The sequence below is a fragment of the Colobus angolensis genome, unplaced genomic scaffold, assembly GCF_000951035.1.
Source record: "Colobus angolensis palliatus isolate OR3802 unplaced genomic scaffold, Cang.pa_1.0 Scaffold80, whole genome shotgun sequence".
Classification (NCBI taxonomy): Eukaryota; Metazoa; Chordata; class Mammalia; order Primates; family Cercopithecidae; genus Colobus; species Colobus angolensis.
In genome coordinates, this window is record NW_012121821.1 from 4,728,793 (window position 1) to 4,751,891 (window position 23,099).

The 23,099-nt window shown below is 38.7% G+C and overlaps 1 protein-coding gene across 3 annotated transcripts in view; it reads right to left on the reverse strand.

The window, feature by feature from the left end:
- MDM1 (Mdm1 nuclear protein homolog (mouse)) overlaps nucleotides 1–19,629 on the reverse strand; it is a 38,615-nt gene extending 18,986 nt beyond the window's left edge. Inside the window, exons 1-11 of one of the 3 annotated variants that reach the window (XM_011929275.1) lie at nucleotides 19,474–19,629; nucleotides 18,341–18,455; nucleotides 13,582–13,949; nucleotides 10,007–10,174; nucleotides 8,470–8,570; nucleotides 8,292–8,391; nucleotides 3,543–3,572; nucleotides 3,037–3,212; nucleotides 1,888–2,214; nucleotides 889–1,001; nucleotides 685–794 (exon numbers count right to left, since the gene is read on the reverse strand). In XM_011929275.1, coding sequence (XP_011784665.1) covers nucleotides 685–794; nucleotides 889–1,001; nucleotides 1,888–2,214; nucleotides 3,037–3,212; nucleotides 3,543–3,572; nucleotides 8,292–8,391; nucleotides 8,470–8,570; nucleotides 10,007–10,174; nucleotides 13,582–13,949; nucleotides 18,341–18,455; nucleotides 19,474–19,491 — 1,626 coding nt within the window. In that variant the 5' untranslated portion in view covers nucleotides 19,492–19,629. Of the gene's footprint in view, nucleotides 1–684; nucleotides 795–888; nucleotides 1,002–1,887; nucleotides 2,215–3,036; nucleotides 3,213–3,542; nucleotides 3,573–8,291; nucleotides 8,392–8,469; nucleotides 8,571–10,006; nucleotides 10,175–11,935; nucleotides 14,437–18,340; nucleotides 18,456–19,473 lie in introns of those variants that run through there. The other 2 variants (XM_011929274.1, XM_011929276.1) reach the window with 2 other exon arrangements.
- Between the last annotated feature and the right edge of the window lie 3,470 nt (nucleotides 19,630–23,099).

The following is a 23,099-nucleotide window of genomic DNA, read 5'->3' on the forward strand; positions in this document are numbered from 1 at the left end:
TATCAACACTGCTATCCCTCTCATTCTCTCTCTCTCTTCCAGCTACAGTGATCTCCTAGCTGTTCCTCAGGGAGGCAGATACCCCCTTCACCTAAGGGATCTGCACTTGCTGTTCTTGTCACCTAGACCTTCCCAGATCCGCATACAGGTCAATCCCTTACCTTTATCAGATCCTGCTTAAATGCCACTCTCGCACTGAGGACTTCCCTGACCACTTCCTGTTCACTTCAGCGGCTTTATTTTTCTCCTTAGTACTAATCAATATCTAAAATACTGTGTATTTTACCTGGTTATTTTGTTTATTGTCTCTCTCCTCCACTAGAACGTAAGTTCAATGACGGCCATGATTTTTGTCTGTTTGTTCTCTGCTATATCCCCAGCACTAAAACAATGCCTGGAACATAGCTGGAATACAACTGCCACACAGGAGATGCTCAATAAAAGTACTATTTTCTTTCTCTTCCTGTTGAGTCACTACTGACAAAGTTGAAAGTGTATCAACAGAAACGCAATGCTTCTAACAGAAAAAATGTCAAGACTTTTGCCTTACTAAAAGTAGGTTAACAGTATCATCTCCTCGTATGATAGCCGCAATTCTCTAAATTCTTAACCTATCATTCATTTATTACATGTCTACAATAATTAGTCACAGATGAGATAATTTTTTCCCCAAAATATATTTACCTTAGTAAAATCATTCTTTGAAGTTTCTAAACAATCCTGAGAGGTCATTCTTTTCCTCTGTTCTGGGGCTGGAGGCTTCATCTTAGATGGAGACACTAAAACAGCACCACCTGGAAAAATAAAGGAGCTGATAGTTTCAATTACACTAAATTATCATGTAGAAAAAGCAGGTTAAATAAGAACTGCATGGTGTTTGCTGATTACCAACAGCTGGAGTAGTGAGATCATGATGAGTCCTCTGGATTCCACCAAGTTCTCTCAGCTTGGGAGTAGGAAGCCGGCCTCCCTTTTCTGAGGATACAGAAGAAGAATCCGACCTATAAATTGAAACAATCTATGAATCTATACAGCATTTACTCCAGAAAATATGATTTAAAAAAATGCTTTGTCATCATTGTGCAATAAAGTATAAAACTTCTAAGAGAATGCCATTTTGTTTCTGAAAAAATAACCACCAAATCCACATGCAGCTAAAAGAGACTAAAATTTTCAATAATGAATAGAACTAAGCACAAGATCAAAAATAAAACTGAACACTGAAAAAATACTATAAGCTATATGGACTATATCAATAGAATAAAAACAACCCACAAAGAAAAAAGTGACTGAATACTGGATGAGGGGGAAAATCACTGCAAGTCAGCACCAGCACAGCAGAGAATCCTTCCTTACATCAAGGCTCAAGTTCCATAACATCCATGAATGAATAAGGGATTTAGATTATAGACAAAAGGCACTATTATCATAGGTGGAGAAAAGCAACTCTCCAAAGCAATTTACACATAAAACAACAGGAATTAGCTATTTTCAGAAATCACTTTTTAAAAAATATCATAAAACACTATCTTTTTTGTTAGAATCATCTGATATTAAAGAGCACCAGCTTTTTCCTTTAAAGTCATTCTTCCAGACACATTTGCAAATCTGGCACACCATAAATTATAGGACATAAATGAAAATAATCCTAACTACTTCCTCCCAAAGTAGCCCAGAATTCAAGTATTCAATTACCAATCAGTAGTGACTTAAATACCTGAATCAAATTATTCGCCACATAGCAGTGCCTTTGTGACGTTGAAATAAAATCTGCACTTTATTAGTCATAAAATCAAAAGTGTAAACCACTATATTTAGTGACAAAACAAAGTACATATTGACTATGTAAATAACGCTTCTCCATACTGAGTAATTTAAAACTCTCACCCTTCTTTCATCTTGTCTGCCTTGGATTTCTCATGTACGTCCAACTTCTCTTGCTCTCCCATAAAAGTCTGCTTGCCCATTTTCCTGTCCCGTTGCTCCTCGTCGTCATCCTCCACCTTCTCCTCCTCTTTCTCCCTGGGCTGTTTCTGTATATCTTCACTAGCGTTCTCTGTATCCCAAGCCAGCCGCCTTCTAACAGGTAGAGTGGGAGCTGACACTCCCAATTTCTCTGTGGTATCTTTCTGGGGCTGTTCTTCCACGATCTTTCTTTTTTCTTCTAGTTCTGTAGAAGGACATTTCTGCAAAGTCTTATGGCTTGTAGGATCTCTGCGTTAACAAAATCAGTTTTATTTTAAATGTGAATAGTCTGCACTTTCCTAATCTACACCAATTTTAGTGAGTCCATCGTTTCCTTCTTCTGTTCACAACTATACGTTTTCCATAGATATTGCCTTGCTCAGGCATTGAAGAAGGAAATCTAATTTGTTTTATAGTAAAATAAATCAAAGTTATGATCTGGAGTTTCTATTAAAATATTCCAAAATGTATTTATCTTCTTTTACTTCTACCTTCACATATGCTTGTGTACATCTAATCTGCTGACACAAGTCATACCTAGCCCTAAACTGGCTTTTACACACAAAACCTAGGATCCCATGGTCTAAGTTCTTCAATTACTTTCGCTTACAAATAGTGAAATCATGTTCATTTAAACCCAAAACAGCAGAGCGCTCTTCCATAAAATCAGCAGTCAAGTTCTGAATCAGCCACAAAATCCATCAATGAATGATAATAGGTATGCATTAATAGCTTACAGTCTCTACGTTTTTATTGTTGTTGACTTTCTTTTCACCTTCTAAAGGTCTTTTTACATCTACCATATAATCATCCCTACTCTGCTATTAATTGTCAACAAAAAATATTATAAAAATCTAGCCTTCCAGATTTACATTACGTGTTATTCATACACAAATAAAGCAATCTATATTGCTTTATTTTTCACAGAGAATAAAAATGAAATAAATGGCTGCCACATTTCCATTTGACTGGAGACAAATTTTGAGTAGTCAGGTCATTTTCCTACGACATTCTATGATCTATGTAAGTGTCAACAAACTTTTTTTTTGCCATCCACAAAGAATATCTCACCCAGCAAGATCTAATGCTCTGATGTTGCTACTAACGGTTCCTTCTGAGCTTGTGGTTGAGGAGACATCCCAACAGCAGTTGCTATCAGACAGAATCTGATTCAGGTGGTCCCGAGAAAAATGTGTCCCCTGAACTCGCTTCCTATAAAACTCAGCCTTTTCTCGGAGTTCTTTAACCTATACAGGAGAGTTCAGACATCATATACTATTGTAAATGCTTCTTTACAAATAGCACCAAGTAGCATATCAAAGACACTGAACAAATACAGCCAGCGACCAAGGACAAAGGAAGGCAAAATTAGCCACATACAGTCATCAGACTTTGTGCATTTAAGCAAAAACGAAAACAATCAAGCTAAAGCACGATGCAGCTGTTTTATTTCAGACCAGCAGGCAGGGAAAAATTTACAGCAGCTAAGAAAAATATTGACATCTACTTTTTATTCCAACTGAAATTACACAAGTAATCTATGCATTATAGTTTTTAAAAACTCAAAAGCAACCAACCTCGGCATACCACATGGCATTTAGAGAACCCTAGAGAAGGAATACAGAAACATACTTAATGATAGGTTAATGCCATAACTGAATATTAATGGAACCAATGAAACACATTATTCTCCCTTCTAAATATCTACCAAACTTGTCAATCAATATTTCTTAGTATTTTTAGTAATTAGTTCAGTAACCAAGATAGCTTATTATTATTATCTTGGAAACCAGCCACATTCTTGCATGGCTAGGATGCTGCTGATGACAGATAAATGAGGCAATCTAATTATTATTCCTATTTCCCCAGCTCTGGAAGGGTGCTTACATGCCAGAAATCCCTAACCCAGCTTTATTTCATGGCTTTGCATACAGCTACTACTGCTACAGAAGCCCTCACTGGGAGAGTTATGAGGTTATGAGGCTTCCCTCTCCAAATTCCTCAAAGTTCCCTTGGAATCAGCAAAATCTCTACTTAAAAAAAAAGTACTAAATATATAATTTAAAATAATAGCCCACAAAATCATAATAGAAATATGTTCAACAAAGTGACAGGATAAAAAAAGTTCTGATGAATAATAAAGTGATATGAATTCTTTAATATGCAAGTAACATTTTCTGATGAAAAGGAGCCTTTATACCCATCTGAAACCTTTCACTTTATACATCATACTGCCACCTGCTGGCTTCTCCAAGTACAATTCCACAATGTAAAAAAAATTAAGTTGAAGTTTTACCCTTAAAATTCTGTTCAATACTTTATTTATTTTCGAAAAACACTAATTTTTTTGATCATCAAGACAGAAAATCTTTATTCTAGAACTGCTTTTCTTTCAGGCCAAAAAAACCAAACAATGAAACAGCAATGTAAAAGTAATTGTAGAAACATATTCTCAGCTCTTAAGGTACGATTTTGAATGCAGAGATGAAAGTGTTACAACTCTAGCGAACTGGCAAAAGCAAAAGACAGCACCTATATAGCATAAGAAACCATATAATGCCAACAGAGTCCTACTCTAATGAATCATACCTGAAAAAAAAATCCTAAAGGATAATATGAAATATTTTCTTCACTGCCAACAACAACAAAAAAGCTTTGTTAATCTATCATTTCTATCAACTCCTATAACTTTAAAGAAAATTTCTAGCAGTGGTTTTCGCATTTAACAGGTAGAAGTGAGGTACATGAATTAACTCTACTGAACTTCTAACCAGGGTATTCTGAATGCACAGGAACCTTGTTATAAAGTGCCTCCATATACTCCAGATTTTATTGCCAATAAGTGCCCCCATGTTTCAGATGTTTCATAGCCACTCCATCACCTACGTGCTCTAGCATCACTTCCTCCTCTGTGTTCTCAGAATTCTTTGTGCACATCCCCATTAATACATATTCAATTTTACTGGAATTAATTGCACATGTCCTCCTTGTCCATCAACCTATGAACTTCTTCAGGTGAGGTAAAATGTAGCACTTAAGCACTGAGTCCACAAACTGTCCTGAGTGCAGACTAAGTGGTATGCCTGAGCTAACCAGGGCAGCCAAGGATAAGCAAGAAACTCCCTGCCCTCAGTGAGCTCACAGTCTAAGACAGGAGGTCAACCTGTACATAAATTATCATAATATTGATGGGGGTCTATGCCATAATAAACAAATGAAATGAAATGTAAACTGAAGTAGTGGTTCAAAAGGGGGACCAATTGGTCCTGCACTGTGTTGGGTAGAGTGGCGGGATTGTGTGGGTGGAGGGGGCAGCAGAGGCAGCTGCATCTATCCATGCATGATGAATGAAAAAATGGATGAATACTCTCCATGTACACAGTCATCCAGTTTTATTTGACATCAACTTTACTTAGAAAGGAGGGGGAGAGGATACTTCATAAAAATTTCGTAGAACTTTGATTTATTCAGTTCTATTTGTTACTGACATTTAAAACTAAGTGCTTTAAATTTACTATATCAACAATCTTTATTAATAATCTTAGTGCTATTATATTTTACAAATATATGATTTTAAATATCTATAACCCTAAACTAAGATGAAAAATTAGAAGGCTGACATTTTCCAAGGTAGTATGTTCTACTAAAAAGAAGAGGAAAAAAATGAATGGCATGAACTCAATGTTAAATAGAACAATCCCTATAGCCAACAACCAGAGCCACTAAAAAGGATAGAAATAAACCATTGCCATCTCAAAACAACATACACGCACCTTTCTGGGTCAAGTAATGTCATCATATTATATGATATGATATAATTATAAGTAAAAATGTTTTCTTTTCTGAATTTCTTTGTGCAAATTAAGAGTTCAACTAAATTATTTAAAACATATGCAGAAAATTCAAACTCAAGAAATTGGGGATAAAAACTGTTTTTACTCATAAGTCATCCCCCCAAAATGAGGGGTCACTTTATACCTAGTCTTTACAATGTGTGTCAACTTATAGGACATCTCTCAAATGCGGGACTTTATCTTGAAACACAGTCCTATTTGTGGAAGACACATTAGAATAAAATCACCTCAACCAATCGATGATGAAAAGATTACCTAACTATTAAGAAAAAAAGAAATTTAACATAAAGTAGTTATTCTGAGAATAGAACCTAAAAAATTGTAATTGCTAACTATTAAGAAACAATCCCTTAAGTGAGCATTTTAAAAAGCAATAGTCAAGTGGTTATTGTAATGGAGATGACAAATACACAACCACTGGGCAAATAAAACCAATCACCCTAATGCTCTATGAGAGGTAACTGGGACTTAGCATAGAATTTCCAGTGACTTTAGACTATTAACATATTCAAAAAGTACATCTCAAAAATAGAAAGAAATGAAGATGATATATGGACTCAAAAACTAATGTGACTCAAAAAGTGAGTTAATATTCCAACAACGAAGTCACTTATGACTTCGTTAGTCATAAGTGTTGGAATGTCAGGAGTGGGAAAATGAAGGAGTACTGTACCTTATATTTAGGAACCTCATAATCAGCTGCCTATAGTAAATGACTTCCGAGAGATCTAAGTAAAACATGGCCCATATTAAATGTCTATAACCTGGTCAACTAAAACTGTTATCATCAATGATCACTGACTTCTTAGCTAAAAATTCTTATTCTAACTTCAATTTACTTTCTGAATTATTATTCTCAAAGAAATTAAGGCAAACTATACCACTAATCTAAATATTTACAACCACCAATATAGTCTTTAGTAAGCAAAAAAAGCAACATTACCAAGATATCATAATAGGAAACTTTGAAAAGTCTATTGACAACAACAATGTTCTCGTCCATCAAGGCAGGATAAGGAATCTCATGTTACTATTACTTCAGTTTTAACAAATCTTTCCAATTAGATGTTTAGTTCTGACACCTAAACTCATCTTAAAGAAATTGCTTCTCGGCCTTTTGGCTAAGATCAAGTGTAGAAATCTCAGAGAAAACACAGTCTTCCAAAACAAAGAGTTTCTCATAACCTCAACCTAGTGTCATGCCTAAACACAACAGGCCAGCAGCTGACACCGATTTACTGGCCACACACTGTTCTGCCTCTGTCCTGCTTTTCCTCACTCCCACTATCAGATTCCTCAGTCAGGGAGATCTTTGCCAAGACTTGGGATGGTCACAAACTGCTCAAGAGTTTAGCTGAGTCACTGCCTTTCTTCCATCATGGGTGCTTTCGATGCTCCTAGTTTTAACTTGATTTCACTAAGGTGAATATATGAACATTGCCCCAGGTAATATCTGGGACAGCTTTGAGCTTTGTCTTTTACTTGCCTGTGCTGTCTTCAAGATATGTTCAAATAGAGAAGTAGAAAGCAAGAGTGGCCACGGTGGAAGGAATCAAGTGACCTCCTGAAACAATAGTGACAGCATGACAGTCACTAGGACATGTTTCTGGGAGCTGCAGTTCAAAGAACCAGCAGCTCAGAGCTCAGAGCACTGAGCACCGAGCACTAGCCCTTTTCCCCAGAGGCTGATTACACATAATTGTGGGCCATGGTTTTAAGTAATGAGCTAAATAAAAGACCCATTCCCCATCCAAATTATCCTTCTGTTTACAATGACAGGGGGAAGTGGGATGTTTACTAATGTCTAATCTAAACAGAAACATTTTACTGTAGCTTGTTCTCTCAGAAAAGGCAAAAAAAGACAAGATACGATTTGAAAGATGCTAATACCATAACAAAAATGTTCCATTCTCTATCCTTTGAGTATAAGAAGCTAGTACTAAAGTAGCACTTCTCAACTCTAGAATTACCCTTCCCCTCAAACCTATCTTCAGATCCCCAGTTTCTCCCACATTAGAGTATCCCAACACTGTAGCACACACCTCTAACCACAAAAGCTGCACCTTTCTTTTGCCTACAAACTGTAAGCGTACACACTGACAATGGGCATCACTATCAGACAAATTATTTAATCTTCAGTTGAGAGAGTGGTCTGAAAGTTATGAAATAATCGAATCTATAATGATACAATTCTATAAATTCAATCTATTAACACGATCAAATGTTTGATGGTAAAAAGCGTTAACTTAAAAGACCTCAATGAATATTAATTGCTGAAGAGCCAGTGGCATTAAAAAAAAACACACTGATAATTTACATCCTAATACATAAGTTCCTGATACTATTAGTGCTATTATTGTATCATACTTCTTTAAATTGTGGTCTCTATTACCAAATGGAACTCATTGTGAAATTAAAGTGTTAATAGAGGCTGAAAGAACCTGTGGGCTTATTGAGCTCACATACACTCACCTGATTTGGCATGTTTCCCTTTACACGTGTCCAAGCCCCAGCTTTATATAAATACTGAGCTGGGCTCAGAAATTTTGCTCTATATTCGGAATTCACCTTCCTAATAGAAATGAAAGTAAAGTAAATATTTCACCATGTTGATCACTGAAATACTATATTTTCCTATTAAAATACATACCCAAGTCTTTGATGCTTCCAAGGAGTAAGCTTTTTAGGCTGGTGTAAGTCTTTTAATTCCATCTCTGCTTCCAATTTTAAAGGATCGTCTATTTCATTACTCTGAAATGGAAATAATTTAAGCTTTTTATGCTTAAAATGTTACACATTAAAGTGAAAACATGGATGTTATAAAGTTAACTTGAATATTTAATGACATTTCTATTTTTAGAAGCTTTAGATACTAAAGAAAACAAAAAGAAGAAATCAACAAACAAGTTGTGAAATTTTTATTATATTTGGTTAGTTACTTTTGAAGTTTAGCTGAGGATATAGTTTCATTTTCTAACAATAAAGATTTCAGATCTCTGGCTAAGGAAGAAAATTTTTAAGTTAAGAAATACATATCTAAATAATATTACCACACACTGAACTTGATATTCTAAATTTACAATTGCATTACAGTAATTAAACATAGGATCCTGATGAATTAGTTACCAAATCGCTTTACTGAATAACAATTCTTTTTTTGTTCTCCAATAATATCATAGGCCTAATATATGTGTGTGTATAAATCATTTTACTTTTAGTCATATTTACTTATAGTTATATACTATTTTTAGGACCCATAAAATATCAGGTATCAACATTCCAGGAGATTAAAAAATAGTATTTACACCCCAATTACCTGTAATTTATAATCATGTTAGCCTGATTCTGCAACTTAAATGGCTGTAATATCACACACAAGCTGTTGTTTGTATATTCTGAGGTAGATCATATGAATTATACTGGCTATAATCTGGCATGCTAACACTTTGGTTTAAACTACTTGTGATGGCCAGGCGTGGCAGCTCACACCTGTAATCCCAGCACTTTGGGAGGCCAAGGTGGGTGGATCACATGAGGCTAGCAGTTCGAGACCAGCCTGGCCAACATAGTGAAATCCCAATTCTACTAAAAATATAAAAATTAGCCAGGCATGGTGGCATGCACCTGTAGTCCCAGGTACTCAGGAGGCTGAGGCAGGAGAATTGCTTGAACCTGGGAGGCAGAGGTTGCAGTGAGCCAAGATCATGCCACCGCATTCCAGCCTGGGTGACAGAGTGAGACTCCGTCTTGAAAAAATAAATAAAAATAAAATACATGTGAGTATGTATGTGTTTAATTTCCATAACTTAAAACAAGTATTTCTAGCACTACTGTTACCCTGGGAAGTTACTATAAATGCAGTCATTTGATATTAAACTTACTAGACTTTGATATTAAACATGTTAGACTTACCTCCTGCATTGTTAAGTACTCAACATGCTGTATCATTTTTATTTATGTCTGTCTCCCCACTAGCCCAACAGCTGCTTGGGGCTATTTGCCAGCCTTGTAGTCTCAGTACCAAGCCATGTCTGCTCCTAGTAGCTGGCTCAATGAACATTTGATGAACAAATGAATTAATGAACTAGCGAAAACCAAAAACTCCCAGGTGGTAGTAAGTAAAAGAAAATGTGGAGAATCTAAAATAATGGAGATTTTGTTTGGTAAGGTTAAAAGTTGATGAATACCTTCTTTTCAGGAGATACTGTTTCAAGATTTCTGTTTTCTCTCAAATCATTTCTTAATTTTGGTTCTTTCACTGGAGATAAACCCTTGAAATTTCTTTTGTATTCAGTTTCATGGATGACTGAGTTACCTTTGAATGGTGGAGCAAACTGGCTTTTATTGTGGAAAACCTTAAACAAAAATTATCTTAGTTTAGTTTTGTTCATTAAATATGCAGAACTTTGGTCTTCAATTACTTAACAAAACATACATACATAAAGTTGAATTACAGGACAAAAAAAGCAAAGTTATATATGATTTTAATTTCATTTCACATATATTATTAACATCCAAAGGTCAACTTTATATACTTATTACTATGTTTTGAATAATAGTTTTATAATCAAAATATAGCTTATAACCAAAATAAATATTGGCATATTTTCATATGACATAGACATTAGCTTTAAGGCAACTCTGTTGTCAGTTCTACAGGTTTTTTTCTTCCTCCCTGACATGATTTTTTTTATTCCTGCCTTAATAGAAAATTCTTGACATTTTCGAATACCCAATATGTTCAATTTGTTTAGCTTTTCTTCCCTTGGCTTATTTTCAGCACATTTTATTAAGGCAAAGAAAATGTTCTGAGCAATTACTACACTTGTATTGTGAAATGTTTCCTTTTATCCTATTTCACAATATGGTTTCTATTTCACAGCATATTACCACTGATTACAAGGAAAGCAAATGGAAAAGATAGGGAACTCAAACAAGTTATATTACTGGTTTGTAATGCTGAATAGGGTATCTTCATACAGATCAGATCTAAACAGTTTATCTATTTTAGTACAGTATAACCTCAAGGACTCTCCTGCCAAAAACTGTTCTAACTCCTTTACATATTAATATAAGACATCCTTTCAGAAAGCAGGTGTCTGATAAAATAAAAATGAACAACCTTTTAAGAGGTTTCCTATCAACAAGCATTAAAAGCTGTCTCAAAGCTCTTCAATCCATAGACTCTGAATTCAGTATGCTTTGAACAATGAGCAATTCCTTCTAAAAAAAAAAAGCTTGTGAAACACATTAAAGAAAGCAGTAAAACTACCAGTGAATATATCGCTAGTGATTTCTCTTATAAAAGTAACATTTCTACACAACACTTTCACTGACATGTAAAAGCCCTATTTGTTGACGATATGATTTGATTTGAATCAGCTCTATCTTCAAGGTCAAATACTCTATAAAAAATGGAATAATTACAATTTTCATGTTGTAAATAATGTTTTAGATACACTTAATCTCCAAAAAACCCTGTAGGCAAGCAAAAGTGCTGATCCTATTCACTAGGTTAATAACGGGTACTTATCATTTTGTTACTTCACAGGTTCTTAAAATGTTATATAAATGTCAAAGGTATTTTAAAAATTGAATAAGCCCAAAGCTGCCACAATTTATAGGATCACTGGTGTTTTTTTCATCTTAATGTAAGATGACTAGATGTTATTGTCTTGCTGAATCTAATTATCCTGTCAGTTCTTAGGGCTACACGCAATACACAAGTGAATGCTGATGTACAGGAGAAAATGAATGTAAGGGTGTGTGAAAGTGTGTATATTTATAAAGAAAAACACAAAGACCAGAAGAAAAAACAGACTAAGCCATTATAGGTCTCTGGGGATATTACAAGTGGAGGTATTTCCTGTCTCTGCCTAGAAGTACTGTTAAGAACATAAATGAGAGTTTAAAGCCTAAGAACTGCCTAAAGGATGAAGGTAGTAAAACAACAGACTATTTATTAGTAATGGTATCTCAACACTAAAACTGTGCAGGAGTATAACGAAATCTAAAACCACATCATTACAGCTTCTGAATTTTACAAATATAGTTATACCAACAATGCCTATTACTATTTGTCTGATATAAGGACAAAATTACGTATCTTGTGTTATTGTCAACATATTTTGTATTTATTAAAATAAATATTCAAAGCAGTTATGCTTTTCTTAGAATACAGGAAACATGCAATATATTAGTCAACAAAACACAACATTTTAGAATAAGATCAATTTAATAATTTTTTATTAAGTAAAAAAATCTTATAGCATGCAAAAACTTACCAGTTCCCCAAGTTTTCATTACCCTGTCTCATATTTAGTATATGTGCTGCATCTGGCAACAATGATCATCAGTAGCCTAGGATAGTATAATATTACTACCATAAATCATAAGTAACAGGACGATTTTAGCAAAATTCTCACTTTGGTTTTCTAGAACCTACCTCCAGGCTACTTAAGTACCTAATTTCTTGCAACTCTTAATTCTATGTAAATCTACATTACTAGATAAGATAATGGTACTCAGAAATGTATTACATCCATTAAACTACCTGATTGGCTGCAAAAGCTGGAGCAGTTTCTTTAGAAGTCTTCCAAACAAACTGCCTTTGATATTCAGAATTTCTCAAGGCATTACATGAAGGAACAACAGTCAATCCAGCTTTCTTACGCAGAAGTCTATCCAACTGTTCAAAACAAAAATCCACTCAAACACATTAAAAATTTCTATTCACACTTTTTAAAAATTGTGGTAAAAAATGCATAACATGAAATCTATCCTCTTAACAAAATGTTCAGTCTACAGTACAAAATTGTAAACTACATGCACATTGTGGTACAGCAAACTTTCTTTAACTTATAAATAGTATCTTTTTTCAAGTGTCAAACCATTTAAAATTCTTTTCTATCAAAGGACTATTAGGCATCCCAGGAAAAATATAATACTCTCAGTCCTTTCCTACTAATCATTCATAATTAAATCTATTATCAAAAAGTCCCAGTACTTTGCCTCATCTGCACACTCCTTCTATGAACACCCCTTCTCCTGCCTGCCAGACTCACACATCACCTTCCTTGTTCCCTTTTACCCCCAGCTTTTTCAACAAGCTATGGATTCTTCTCCAACACTCTGAAATGCCTCTTCAGGGTCCCAGTCAGTGGTGGACATGAACCAGAGAAGAGCAGTGGAACAGAATGGAGAAAGAAACGTGGAAGGCATTGAGATCCCCATGCAAGTTCTGGTAGCCTCTGCTTATGTGCTCACAGGGACCTGCTGCAGGCCAGCTGTGACATAAGAGAGCAAAAATGCAAGATCTCTGAGAGACAGCCAGAGCTCTCCTTCCTTTTGCATTTCATCAATTGAGTTTCTGTCTGTCTTCTTGTACAGATAAGAAACTGAAAAGGGGCTAGATAGAAGTCAGCTCAGCACCCTGCCAGAAGTAAGGGCCTACTTCCCTTCTCTGTCTCAACTTGATCTCTCCCTTAGGACTCAGGTGCTAATATATGATGAATAAAATCCAGACACAGGAGGTCCAACAAAGGGATATCATAGCATAACTACTTCAAAATAGCGAGTAGTAAGAATAGAACTAATTCACAACAACTAAAGTCAACAGCCTGTTATCAACTATTCTTATAGACATTAGACAAGAAAACAACAATGGAAAATTCTGAAACACAAAATGTAACATTACAGAAATGACGATGAAACCAACAAAGAATTCTATGCTTTTGAAAAGAAATGCAGTGAATATGCCTACCCCAGTATCTACATTTTCTGAAAGAACCTTGGTAGAATGTTCCAGTTCCACATTTTCATTAACTGGTATATGGTTTGTTACACCCTCATTATTTTCCACAACATCTGAAGCCCCTTCAGCTCTGGAGTCTGCAGAGTGAGATCTGGTTCTTTTGGGAACTCTGGAAGCTTCTAGTGAGTCAACTCTTTCTTGAGTAACATCCTTTTGTTCTGCTTCTTGTGATTTTGGTGTTTCTGGGGCTTCTGGTTCTGGCAGTGAAACCACATTGTTCTCTGAGATAGCTCCATTCCACTCCAGAGATTTTGAAATCTGTGGGTCATGGTAAGGGACTCTTCTTTTTGAAATAAAACTTGGCTCCCTCGTGATCCCTACAAAACACGGTATACAAAACTAGTAGCTACCAAAGCAAAAAGTTATAAAGACAACTTTTAAGAACACTTGTGAAGGAGAAATGAAATTTAAAATTTAGTTCAGATATATGCACCTATATATACACACAATATCCTTTAGAATATAGGATTTTAAAAGTACAATTTTTCAACATAAAATATTTAATTTTGCTTTTAAAAGCATTAAAAATTTAACCATAACAAAAAATTAAAAATCAGTGGGTCACAATGTTCCAGTTATCCTAACAAAAGTCACTAGAATTGCAACATGATAGACCTGGCAAGCCAGGCAGTACATGTTGCCTCGTTTCTAATTACTTTCCTGTCCTGCTTAACAGAACAATGGGCCCTGGTACTGTCAAAATTTGGAACTTTTCACAAAGCTTCTCTTAAGTAGAGCAGACCAAGATGAGAAGGAATAAGATGTCATTGTGCTGGATCTTGGTTCTACATCTGCCTTGATTTCCTGAGAATTAAAAAAGAATAGGCCGGGCGCAGTGGCTCATGACTGTAATTCCAGCACTTTGGGAGGCCGAGGCAGGCAGATCACAAGGTCAGGAGATCGAGACCATCCTGGCTAACACAGTGAAACTCCGTCTCTACTAAAAAATACAAAAAAAAAATAGCCAGGCGTGGTGGTGGGTGTGTAGTCCCAGCTACTCGGGAGGCTGAGGCAGGAGAATGGCGTGAACCGAGGAGGCGGAGCTTGCAGTGAGCCAAGACTGTGCCACTGCACTCACTCCAGCCTGGGCAACACAGGAAGACTCTGTCTCAAAAAAAAAAAAGGAATAAGCCCTTTTAACAACAGCTAAGATACAATTTCTCTATATTTCTGTATGGAAAGCAAATGTCCAAAAACTTAACCTTCTATGGAGGTAAGAGCAGCTCTGCAGAATGACAGCCACTGAGAGACTGCCCTAGTTTAGGGCCATTCTTTAAGACGGCTGCAGGGTGGAGAAGGAACATTAAGACCAGAACGGAAAAGGAAGGTGGAAAGAAAATTGGGCATGAGGTAAAACCCAGGACTCCTTAGCCTCTGTTGTAGATGTGCTGGCCACGTCACCCCGGGTCCCTACCCTTTTAAAAAGCTTCCCTAGACCACAGGTCTTCACACTGGCTGGATATCTGTCTGGAGGCACACAAAGATGTGGAGGGTAAACAGAAGTGGACGGCTTAAGGGAATCATTTTCCAGATCCTCAACTCCATATGTGTGTGCTCTCTCGCCGGACGCTGATCTGTCTGCCTGAGAGCTGCATCTGCCATCTGCAGTTCCATCTCCCACCGCCCCTTTCATAATCTCCCTTTTCCCACTTTACAGAAGAAAGACACACCTCTTAACCAGCCTGAAACTTACTCCAGTGCATCCCCCCAAGGTAGAACAAAACCTCAGGGGTAGGAAGCCAAACAAAGGGACAATTCAAGAAAGCATGTCCCTGAGGGAGAATATTTGACAGCAAAGCAAAGCAGACAGAGATTAGAAATAACAAAGGAACAGTATCTTATTTCATATATCTCCATGGATTTTCCATCTACCTTCTTAGTATTAAAATTCAGGTATGAGAGGGATATCATGTGAAATGTACATATGCATATTAACACATTTACCTTAATTAAAGATAAACAGACTTTTTTCTCACAGAAAATAATTCTAATTTGGCCGGTTAGTTTGCCGATGAATACTGACTTTGCCAGTTGCATGATAAACATTTTCCATAAATTGAATGGGCTAAACTGGCAGTTCCAGAGTTTTTACAAAATATATGTAAAACATATAAGCACTATGCAATATACCAGAAATTCTATTATTCAAAACTATTCATAAAAATTTATGATAAAAAATAGCAATTTAGAAAAACATTGTGACGAGGCACAATGTTTTTCTAAATTTTTCTAGGAAGTACAAAAGCTAAAAAGCTTGAAGATCACCAATTAGATTCCTCTCTGCTTTAACACAGAGGCAGGTTTTTGGTAGAAGAGTAAAATGAAAGAAGATTCTCAAGTGGTCTGCTGTTGTCTCCCAGCACCAGCAAATCCCCAGGGTAAAAATACACTACTCTAAAAGAAGGGACAGCCATCGTGGGTAACACTGCTGTTGTTTTTTGCTAACCTCCCACCTCCCATTCTAAGCATTCTGGAGTTCTTGCTCAGTCCCTCCTCATGACCTAAAATTCCCCACTAACGTTCCTCCCGTAGTCCACTCCTTCCTTCATTATATACCATGCTCTATGGTGGCTTTCCTCTCATGGTCTCATTTCATCACCTTCCCCTCAAATGCAGCTGATCTAAGCTGAAATGTTATTGGACAACTACCCAGTTTAATGAATTTTCCAGTGTCGTAATAGCCCTGTAGGCGCTCAGCAGGGTGGGATATCTATGCTTAAACAGAGATTTATTTCGATTCTTAATCTAATGGAGGTTCAAATATGTAGAATTTCTAGTCATTTGTAAAAAGAGGATTATGAGCAGAGGGATTTTCCTAGCACCCTGCCAGAGAAGCAGGGACACCCAGTCTCTGAAGTCTGGCAATGGGTCAGATCATGATGCTTCAGAGGAACCCTAAAAGAGACACCCACTCTTGCCCACTCTTCCCTTTGTTCTCCCAACCTAATTCTGAAAATACCTCCTCATCTTACTAACTTCCCAGGCTTGGTACCCTACCCATAAGTCTTTTCCTGGCTTCAAACATCTAACATTTATGTGACTTACCTGCCATGCTCGCACACATCACATGTGGGGCACCAAGCACTGATCTGTGTACATGAACCAGGCCCTTAATAGGCAACATCTCATTTAAACCCTCCCAGCAATCCTATGTAACAGGCTTCCTAAAATCTCACTTGGTGAAACTAGCTCAATTTGCCCAACAGCTATTGTGGATTCAAATTTCGGCTTATTCATTCATTCAAAAATTAGTTTCAAGAAGCAATAGATTGTTCCAAGGCCTGTATTAGGTACTGGGTAGGAACAATGTGGTGGATAAGACAGAGCCCTACTCTCAGAGATCTAATATACTAGTAAGGAAGAATTAAACAAGCATGTGTAATGAAGCCCGTCTGTCTCCTTTCTGTTCTGTCACCCTCTGGGAAACCCTGGCCCAGGAATCTGACTTCCCTGGGACACAGGGAGGAGGCATGTGTGATGACAAGAACATGACCTCTGAAATCGCGTGCTTTGCACAAAACAGACTTGATTTCAAATCATGGTTCTGCCACTTACTAGCTGTAAAGCTGGGGCAGCGACCTAATCTCCCTAAGCTTCCATTTCTCAAGACCTTGGGAGCACTCTTCCCCAGCACTTTCCCCTCAGCTTTCAGGTCTCAGCTCAAATACCACCTCCTCAAAAACAGCCTTTCCCAACCATCTAATCTAAAGCGTTTTCCCTCCAGTCCACCCCTCCTGCATGTTATCTATCACACTTCCCCACAATTTTATATAAAAACCTGAAATTCCCTTATTTATTGAGTGACTTGCTTACTGTTTCTCTCCATAGTTAAGGTACTTTGGTTCAGGGCTATATCCCTAGTGTTCCCAGACCAAACTGAGGGTCGGGCTGCTATTTCTCTCCGCCAATAACGAGATGCAGATGAACTAGGGAGAAAGCAAGTTTTTATTTCTATAACCAGTTACAGGGAGAAGGCCTGGAAATTATCACCAGACCAACCCCAAATTACAAAGTTTTTCAGAGCTTATATACCTTCTAAGCTATATGTCTAAGTGTGCATTCATCTAAGGATATAAGTGATTAACTTCTTTTAATCTATAAGTAAGGTCTGAGTCCTGAAGACCTTCTTCTGGAGCATCAGTAAACTTACTTTATCTAAATGCGTCTGGGTGCTGGGCTGATTACCCTTATCTTGTCTCCTGCTGAATCACGGAGGTTTGAGGAGTTCCTTCAGACCGCCAATAAATTTGTTTGTGGAGGCCTGGGGAGTTTCTGCAGACCCCCATTAAAACTTGTTTAATCCTAAATGGATCCTGTTAAGAATTCCTTATTTTGTCATGCTTTACGGCCAAGGAAAGGCCTAGGCAAAACTCTTGATGGGTTTTTGTTACATCCCAGCCTCTGTGTAAGGCTTTTCTTAGCTTTTAATATTTAACTTAACTACTCAGTCAGTACTGAAACAGTTGTGATGGAGGCCTCCATTAGTGAAACCTGGCCGGCCACACTAGCTGCTGGGAATAGTCCTGGCTCATAGTAAACCTTCAATAAATATTTGATTAATAAATGAATAAATCAACCAGGCCAACTGAACTTTTAATATATCATTTGGTAAACTTAGCCCAAGGTTTACTTAGCCCAAGTTATAATGGCTTAGCCCAAGTTATAAACTTAGCCCAGGTTAGAATGGCTATTAGCTTGCTCAACTTACCTAATTGATCTGATCTAAGTCCAGCCCATGGGTACTTTCGCACCAAGGAGGAATTACAAGACTCTGACAAATAAGACTTTTTCCACAGGAAGTTCCTCTGGTATTCACTCAGCCCCTGTAATGCAAAGTACACTTTGAGTACAGTGCAATTAATGAATGATGTTTTAAAGCAGACATCAGTGAAAAATAATTTCTGAACCTCCAAAGAGACTTAAGACTGAAAATTAAACACAGACGAGCTCCTTAATAAGAGCTAATATTCACCCAGCCCTGTGCTAAGCAGTTCACACGAGTTACATCCTTTAAGCCTCAACACCACTTGAGGCAGATGCTACCAGGAATACCAGGCTCAGAGGTTACCCTTTCACTGATTATCTGATTCCAAAGCATGAGTTCTTGTCGGATAACTAGTGACAATCTAAATTCTGATCACTCTACTAGATTTATCCCAGGTTTTCACCGAGTACACAATATTATGTATTATGCCTAGGGCCTTTTGCTATTTGGTAAAGTCAACAAAAGGCAAACTCCCCTTCCATTCTGAATACACGCCTTTAAGATAAATGAGTCAGGAGGTGTGGGACGCTGTGGCCACCTGTTAAGTTGCAGGGTGCTAGTCCCTGACAGCTACCAGCTACCTGGAACTTTTAACATACCCTAAGAATGCACAACGATGAAAAATGTGTATTTCTTTATACCCTATCTTTACTAAGAACCCATTTCTCAAGCCTTTAAAAGCCACATACACTAAGTTTTAAAGGTAATGGGGGTTAAATGCTAAGCTAAATGGGCCACTTTAGCTTCAGTTCAGGTGTCCCAAACTGAAGTCGCCTTTAGTTCTCTTCGCAAAGTGGCCTCCTCCCATCTACACTCCTCTCGAGTCCCCTTAAGTAAATCTGTCTCGCATCATCTGACTCTTCGGCACACGGCAACTTGCAAATGTGAGTGAGCGGAAAGAGAACTAGGTAAGAGGCGGCGGGCAGATTCTGGGGCCCCTCAGGCACGCCCTGGGGCTGGCAGCTTCTGCCGGGCCGAGGGCTGCAGAGCTGAAAAGCAGCGTGACCTCGACGCTCCGCACCTCCCCCGCCGTGGCTCCCCCCAGCCACCTTCCGGCCCGGGGACCCCAGCCTCACCTTGAAGCGCACTGGCATGTCGCCCGGCGCCGCAGCCCCCACCACTCCGACAGTTAACGGGACAAAAAGCTCCGAGGGGGCGGGGCGATAACAGTCTGTTCCCTAGCAAACCCTCGGCACGGCGTCCCAGACTACGCGCCGGCGCACTCCGCGCTTCCCTCCTAGAGCCCTGTCGCTCTGTTTTTCCCCGCCCATTTTTGGAACCTAGGGACCAATAGAAACTCGTAGAGTGCCTTACCTCCATTAGGATTTGACCAATGAGTGACCGAAAGGGCGCCGCCTACCGCTCGTGCCAAATCCCGGGGGCTGATAGAGATGGCGGGCGGAAGGCCGGCCAATAAGGCTCCCGGAACCGGGCTGGGCGGGACCCCGGCGGTGCCTTCCTGGGTTGGGTGGGCCGGTCCCTGGTCCGCGGGCTGCCCCGCAGCAATGCGTCTGCTTGCTGGTAGAATTCGCCAGCCGCCAGCCTCGCTGGCCAAGTGTGTTCTTCATTCTAAAATCTATGACAGAACTGAACGCTTCTTTTTCCGAAAGGAAAGTGCTCAGATCTATTCTGCTGAATACCGGTTCGTACAACCGACAGCCGCATTACAGTTTATTGTCACATCAAAGGGGAAAGGCCAGAAAATAAATATAGCTTAGGCAGGATTTTTGAAACTTTATTGAAACTCGAAAGACAAACTGCTGTCTCTTCCTCCAGTGATGTTCTTCCTCCCTCAATCTCTACCCTCCCCAAAATGATGTACATACAGCGCTTAGATGAGAAAACGTTTATTAAAGATGCTTGTGAGTCTCAACTTCCAAACCTTCAGCCTTGTCTCTCCTCTCAACCTTTTTTTAAAAATAAAACTTCATCTGATTTTAATCGACTATTGCCATCATCGTCGGTAAATATTTCTTGACAGAACACTGCTGATTCTGAGAACTGGGAAAGAAACAAATTGTCCAGATAGTTCTCTGATACACTTGGGAAGGATATATATTTATTCAATAATGGTGTAATGTGACATGTGCTAAATTTCGAAGTGAAAGGTGTGAATGATAAAGGCTACAGGAACTGGGAGCAGGGAGTCATTTCTGAGGGCAGAAAATGCCTCAGGAGGAAATATTCAGACTGAAAGGACTGCAATAAGTAAAAAGTGGGACGATGAAAGGGCAGATGTCTAAATGGAATGCTGCCAAGCTTGTTCCAGGAACAGCAAATGAGTGCCTTTTACATTTATCGTGTGTTGACTGAATAAAAGTATACCTCTCTTAAACTTTAAAATATCAACACCAATGCTTGATGCTTCCCTTTAAGCATTTTCTGCAAAAGCTGTCTTCCTGAATCCTGATTGATGTATCCGTTCTTCTTCATCATCATTGAGATACTTAAAAATGCACTTGAAGAAGCCACCTGATATCTGGAACCAAGAGCATATTAAATTAGTCCCAATGCAGCCATGCATCCAGGGGGCCCTTGATTAATGTTAATTGGTGATGACAGCATCTCTGTCGTGTAAATTAAGAATGGCACAAACAAGACACAGTGGAACATAAAACAAAAGTCATCTGCAGGAAGGCAGCCCATTTTACAGAGTAAGAAAGGCACAACTCTGGTTGTGCACGCAGCTTTGTTACCACAAAACGCTAAGGTGAAATCAGCAAGAGCTAGTGTGTAGAATGTAACGTGTCTGCAAAACAAGGGCAGTGATCACTGCAGAAGAGCTCTGCTGAACAGGGAGTAAATGACAGAAAACCAAACAGCAGATGGTAAAAATAACTCAGTCACATCCCAGGCTTGCTGGAGAAGTATCATTAAGACTTAAGGAAGAAGATATTACTTTACTGTTGTTAAACAAAAGCCTCCCCAAGTTTAAGAGGCAAAGATATAGAAATGGGGAAAAAAAGTGACAACCTTAGTAAATGAGTTTTGTAGCCTGTGTTTTACCAGCTCTTATCTTGTCTGCTACTACAGGAAACAGTACCCAGTACCCTGCAAAGTTCTATCCATTTTTTCGGGAGTCCCTAGGAGGTGTTTCACATGTGCTGGCAGCAACCACATAGCATATGCTGGGCAGCACTGCCGCTTGTTCCAATAACCATGCATCTGTAGGTGTCACTCTTGCTGCTGGCTATCACAGCCACTTTAGCTTGGTACTGAGTCTGGGCATAGTAACTGGGCACAGCCACTCCTCAAATTGCCTGGCATTGGTGGTAATCTCTGGCAAAGCACCTCTCCTTTTTGCGTTACCCTCTTTGAAGTGAGTAACACTATATCTTAGAGAACCTTTTCATTTCTATTTTAGCCTTTCTCATCTCCAAAGGGCTCAAAATGAAGTCCATGGAGTCTAAGCCAAAAAGTAATTCCTCAAGTGACAGATCTCATGCTGTGCTTCTCCTTTCCACTAGCTAAGGCCCTCTTACTGGGACAATGGTATAACACCTGGCTCACTCTTCCCTTCGTTGATTTCTCTGTTTCTCATATGAATAGATTTCTGTATATTGCTTGTGAGAGACTGAATTTGCACAACCTCTATGAAGGGCATTTTGGCAATTTGATCCAGGAGTCCCTGTTCTATAAATTTATCTTACAGATAGACTCACATAGATGTGAAAAAAAGTATTCATTTAAGGTTGTTTAATGTACTGTTTCTAGTTACAAAAGTTACAATTTAGAGAGAACTAGTCAAATAGATTACGGTTCATCCAAATCCAAAGAGTAGCGCAGACTGTTCTGCTCCTTTGGGCCTTCTGATCCTGCATGGATATGTTAGGTCCAGCTGGGAAAATAGACCCTACATTAGGCATTTCAACAAAGAGAACTTAATATAAGCTATTGGTTCATTAGTTATTTGAGAACTTAAAGCCAAAAGGAGAAAGAAGAGGAACTCCAGGAAGCAGCTCATACTGTAAGACTGAAAGAACAAAAGGAAAATGTTGAGGTTACTAGAATGAGGAGGTTTGTAGGAGAGGCCTCCTGGAGTTGGTCAGACCACTGAGAAAGGGCCACTGCCCCACGGATAGAGTGCCTCTGAGGGGACAAAATGAGACTGCCTCTGGGAACGTCTGGAAAAGAGAAAAGCTGGAGACTGCCACTGTAGGATAGTTTCTTTTTTTTTTTTTTTCTTTTGAGACGGAGTCTTGCTCTGTCACCCAGGCTGGAGTGCAGTGGCCGGATCTCAGCTCACTGCAAGCTCCACCTCCCGGGTTCCCGCCATTCTCCTGCCTCAGCCTCCGGAGTAGCTGGGACTACAGGCGCCTGCCACCTCACCCGGCTAGTTTTTTGTATTTTTTAGTAGCGACGGGGTTTCACCGTGTTAGCCAGGATGGTCTCGATCTCCTGACCTCGTGATCCGCCCGTCTCGGCCTCCCAAAGTGCTGGGATTACAGGCTTGAGCCACCGCGCCCGGCCACGGATAGAAGATCACTGTTCAGGTGCTGCGGGGAGGAACAGCAAGCAAAACAGAGCATCCCAGTCTTTCCCTAGCCTCCTTTCTTGGCAAACAGAACAGGGAGCTGGCCATGTGATTTGCAGAGTCTGAAGGGTGAGACTGGAACTGACATGCAACAGCTTATTAACTTGCACATTTCCATACAACCCCTAACAAGCAAGAGGCACCTCTTTATGAACTAACATAGAAGAC